General features: G+C 48.4%; 1 protein-coding gene across 1 annotated transcript in view; it reads right to left on the bottom strand.

Moving 5' to 3' along the window:
• KIF14 (kinesin family member 14) overlaps positions 1-4,341 on the bottom strand; it is a 42,872-nt gene that overhangs the window by 34,400 nt on the left and 4,131 nt on the right. Inside the window, exons 2-4 of the mRNA XM_010831077.1 lie at positions 2,776-3,030; positions 2,163-2,250; positions 400-498 (exon numbers count right to left, since the gene is read on the bottom strand). Of these exons, the coding sequence (XP_010829379.1) occupies positions 400-498; positions 2,163-2,250; positions 2,776-3,030 (442 nt within the window). The remainder of the gene's footprint in view (positions 1-399; positions 499-2,162; positions 2,251-2,775; positions 3,031-4,341) is intronic.

Genomic DNA, 4,341 nt, shown 5'->3' with positions numbered 1-4,341 from the left:
TGGCCACCTCATGCGAAGAGTTGACTCACTGGAAAAGACTCTGATGCTGGGAGGGATTGGGGGCAGGAGAAGAAGGGGACGACAGAGGATGAGATGGCTGGATGGCATCCCTGACTCGATGGACGTGAGTCTCAGTGAACTCCGGGAGTTGGTGTTAGACAGGGAGGGCCGGCATGCTGAGATTCATGGGGTCGCAAAGAGACGGACACGACTGAGCGACTGATCTGAACAATAATGTTGGGCTTATTCAGTAAGTGGCAACACAGTTAGACCGCACGTGGAAGCATTTGCTATCATGTAAGAGCACTGCAGTAATTAAGCCATGTACCACTTGAGAACTAATATCATTCTATGCATCAATAAAAACAAATTAAAAACACTTAAGTTTTTAAATCTTACCGTTTGCTTTCTCTGCCCATTTTCACCTTTACAAACAAGAAGGTCATGAATCCTCTCATTGTAGACTTCAAAGAAGCTCATCTCAAGGTGGTAGCTGACCTAGCAGAGACGGAAACAAAGCAAGCAGTTTACCTGAAAGTCCTTGCGCTTCTTACACCTCAGATCTCTTAAGGCTGTAGGATCCCCATACAAGGCCTTCCCAGGTGGCTCAGGGTAAAGAACCCGCCTGCCCAGGCAGGAAACAAGAGACCCGGGTTTGATCCCTGGGTGGGGAAGATCCCCTGGAGGAGGAAACGGCAACCCCACTCCAGTATTCTTGCCTGGAGAATCCCTCGGACAAAGGAACCTGGTAGGCTACAGTCCATGGGGTCGCAAAGAGTCGGACACAACTGAGCGACTTAGCAGGCAGCACACACGCACACCTCTCCATATAAAGAACTCTTACAATTCAAAAACAGAAGACAAACAATCAATTAAAAAACAGGCATGTCTCCAAAGCATATGCAGAGTCAACAGGCACAAGAAAAGGTGCCCAACACTGCAGGTCAGCAGGGAAAGCAGGTCAGAGCCACGGCAAAAAACCACTCACACCCACGAGGACGGCTGCGATCAAGGAAACGGAAAATAGTGAAGCTGCTCAGAGTTGGAATCGGAACCTCTGGGGCTGCGAGTGGGAATGTAAAATGGTCCAGGTGTCGCAGAAAACAGCTGGCAGTTCGTCAAGAGGTTCAGCATAGACTTACTATATATAACCCAGCAATTTCACATCTACCCAAAATAATTACAAATAAATTCAAATAAAAATTAGTCAAGAAAAATTGTTCACCAATATTCATAGCAGCACTAGATAGTGGGTTGGCCAAGAAGTTCCTTTGGGTTTTCTATCAGATGGTATAAATCAACTTTTTGGCCAACCCAATAACCAAAAGATAAAGACAGCTAAGTGTCCATCAGATAAGTGTCCAACAGCTAAGTGTCCAACAGATGAAGTGTCCATCAACAGATGAATGGATAAAGAGCACGCGGTGTATACATACAATGGAATACTACTGAGCCACAAGGAGGAACGAAGAGTCAGTACCTGCTGTACCCTCATGAACCTCAGGCTGCAGATACTCCATTTACAGGAAATGTCCAGAACTATAGGAAAATTACAAACTCCCAGACTACCCTCCCAACCAACCAAATCAGGATCTCCAGCAGCTTTTCAGCAAGTAAACACACACACATGTGCACACATGCACACGACCGCCTCCTGACACATTCCAGGGGGGTCTTGTCATCAAGCAAACATGGGAAAGACTGGTCCTGCAGGCTGCCTGCAGACAGCTGACAGCAGGCGGGACTGGGTGAGGGCGTGGGCCCCTGGTGCCTGGACAGGGCGGGCGCGAGCAGCTGGGGCCACAACCCTGGGCTGAGTGTGCAGGCCACTCCCCAGCCTCCTGCTGCTGCTGGCATAACACTGACCCTGCTGTCCTCAGGGAGGGCCGTGGCCCCCGACTGCAGACACGCACGACCGGGCGGGGCTACCCGCACAGGTGGTAGAGCCAAGGAAGCGGAGAAGCCCGAGGGGCCCCTCCGTCTCTGCCCACCGGGAGGAACCGCACCGCGTCTGAACCCGCTCCCCACCCCCGTCCCAGGGCCCAGGGGCCAGAGCGCGCGCCGTCTGCGGAGTCAGCCTCAGTGGCCACAGCTCCGACTTTAACTCGGTCTGCCTGTTCTCTACTCAGATACGAAGGCTTACAGAGACCATCAGAACATACCTCTTGGGTTTGTTTTTTGGCTATTTCAGCAAAAAGATCTTCACAAAATCTTGGAATTATTCCTGGTTCTTCACTAAAGCCCATCATCCTAGAAAATACATTTATGAGTTGGGGGGAGTAAAACGAATTAGGTTTTAAAATTCTTTGAGGGGAAAGTAAACCTAAATTTCCTCTTCTATAAAGTGGGGTAAGTAAGAACTATCTAATTCAGAGCCTTCTAGCACAGGGCCTGGAATAGAGTAAGAACTTGATAAATGTTAGCTACTATTAAAACCCAAGTATTTCCTCCCAGGACGGGTAGTGCAGCCAGACCACTGATGAGACGACTTGCTTGTGATTCTCACAACACGGCTTCCAAAGTAACCTCTCTGAGCTTCAGTTTACACAAGAGAGAGAATGTACAGTAAAACGGGGCCGACGACACTGACAAGGTAAACAGCATCTCACGCATAAACAGAAGCCCAGAGACAAAGCAACTTGCAGAACTGGAGTGTAAAATGGATGAGACTTGAGCCCAGAGCGGTACAGTTTCAAAAAGATATTCTATCAAACTGTGCTCTTCTCACAAAAGACATAAATGCTTCAGGATGGTCAGATTCACAACACAACTCACGTGTATGACTTTCCAGAGCCAGTCTGACCGTACGCGAACAGACAGGTGTTGAAGCCTTGGAAGGCCTGGCGCAGCAGCGGGGCCGCCAGCGCCTGGTACACGGCCATCTGGCTCGCGAAGCGCGGGTGGCGCTCGTCCACGGACCAAAAGGAAAGATCGTAGGCAAAGCTGTACACCTGTCGCGTGCCGGGGTGCTCCACAGCGATTTCCTCCCCGTCCAGGAAGACCGCCTGATGTGCTCCTTCTCTCTTCTCCCTTTCAAAAGAAGCACAGAGACAAATATCGTCCTTGCAATCATTCTGAGTATTATTTCCACAGAATAATAAGGACTTCAGACTACAGCAGAAGGTTCCTCCAGGGCAAGACGGCTCTTTAGTTTTATGTGGAACGTGCAGAGCGCACACATCATAATAGCGGGTTTCCAAAACCTATTTCGGCAGCTCCAATGCCACTGCTCAAAGGAAAAACGGAATTCCAGGTTTCTTGTCTGGAAAACTCCCCTACTTGTATAGGATTTTCCATCTTCTTCCTTTTCCTCTTAAGTTCTCCCTTTTCTCATCCTGTCCGCTGAAATCTACCTGTACCTATAGTTCTAACTGGAAATGTATTCGAAAACATTATAAAGAATTTCTGGAGGCACGAATCTATACAAAGCTGCCAAGAAACAAAAGCACAGTTTCAACAGACTCCGTCAGATACAAGTTTGAATGGAAGCACAAGGTACGCTTCTGTGACTCCAAAGGTCCTTCCTGCTTTAAATCATCTCCCGTAAAACTCTGACGCTTCCCATCCACCCCGCTTCTATCTCAGACTCAGGAGGAAATTTTTTTGACCTACCGCTGCAGAAAAACACGAGTTCTTGTCTGGCCACACAATTCTTTTTGCCCCCAACTCTGCTTAGATACGGAGAAGGCAATGGCAACCCACTCCAATACTCTTTCCTGGAAAATCCCACAGACGGAGGAGCCTGGTGGGCTGCAGTCCATGGGGTCGCGAAGAGTCGGGCACAACTGAGCGACTTCACTTTCACTTTTCACTTTCATGCACTGGAGAAGGAAATGGCAACCCACTCCAGTGTTCTTGCCTGGAGAATCCCAGGGACAGGGGAGCCTGGTGGGCTGCCGTCTATGGGGTCGCACAGAGTTGGACACAACTGAAATCAGATTGATTATATTCTTTGCAGCCAGAGATGGAGAAGCTGTATACAGTCAGCAAAAACAAGACCAGGAGCTGACTGTGGCTCAGACCATGAACTCCTTATTGCCAAATTCAGACTGAAATTGAAGAAAGTAGGGAAAACCACTAGACCATTCAGGTATGACCTAAATCAAATCCCTTATGATTATACAGTGGAAGTGAGAAATAGATTTAAGGGCCTAGATCTGATAGATAGAGTGCCTGATGAACTATGGACGGAGGTTCATGACATTGCACAGGAGACAGGGATCAAGACCATCCCCATGGAAAAGAAATGCAAAAAAGCAAAATGGCTGTCTGGGGAGGCCCTACAAATAGCTGTGAAAAGAAGACAAGTGAAAAGCAAAGGAGAAAAGGAAAGATATAAAC

The sequence above is a fragment of the Bison bison genome, unplaced genomic scaffold, assembly GCF_000754665.1.
Source record: "Bison bison bison isolate TAMUID 2011002044 unplaced genomic scaffold, Bison_UMD1.0 scf7180017864524, whole genome shotgun sequence".
Taxonomy (NCBI): domain Eukaryota; kingdom Metazoa; phylum Chordata; class Mammalia; order Artiodactyla; family Bovidae; genus Bison; species Bison bison.
Note: the sequence above shows the minus strand (reverse complement) of the source record. Positions and strands in the feature narration are given on the sequence as shown.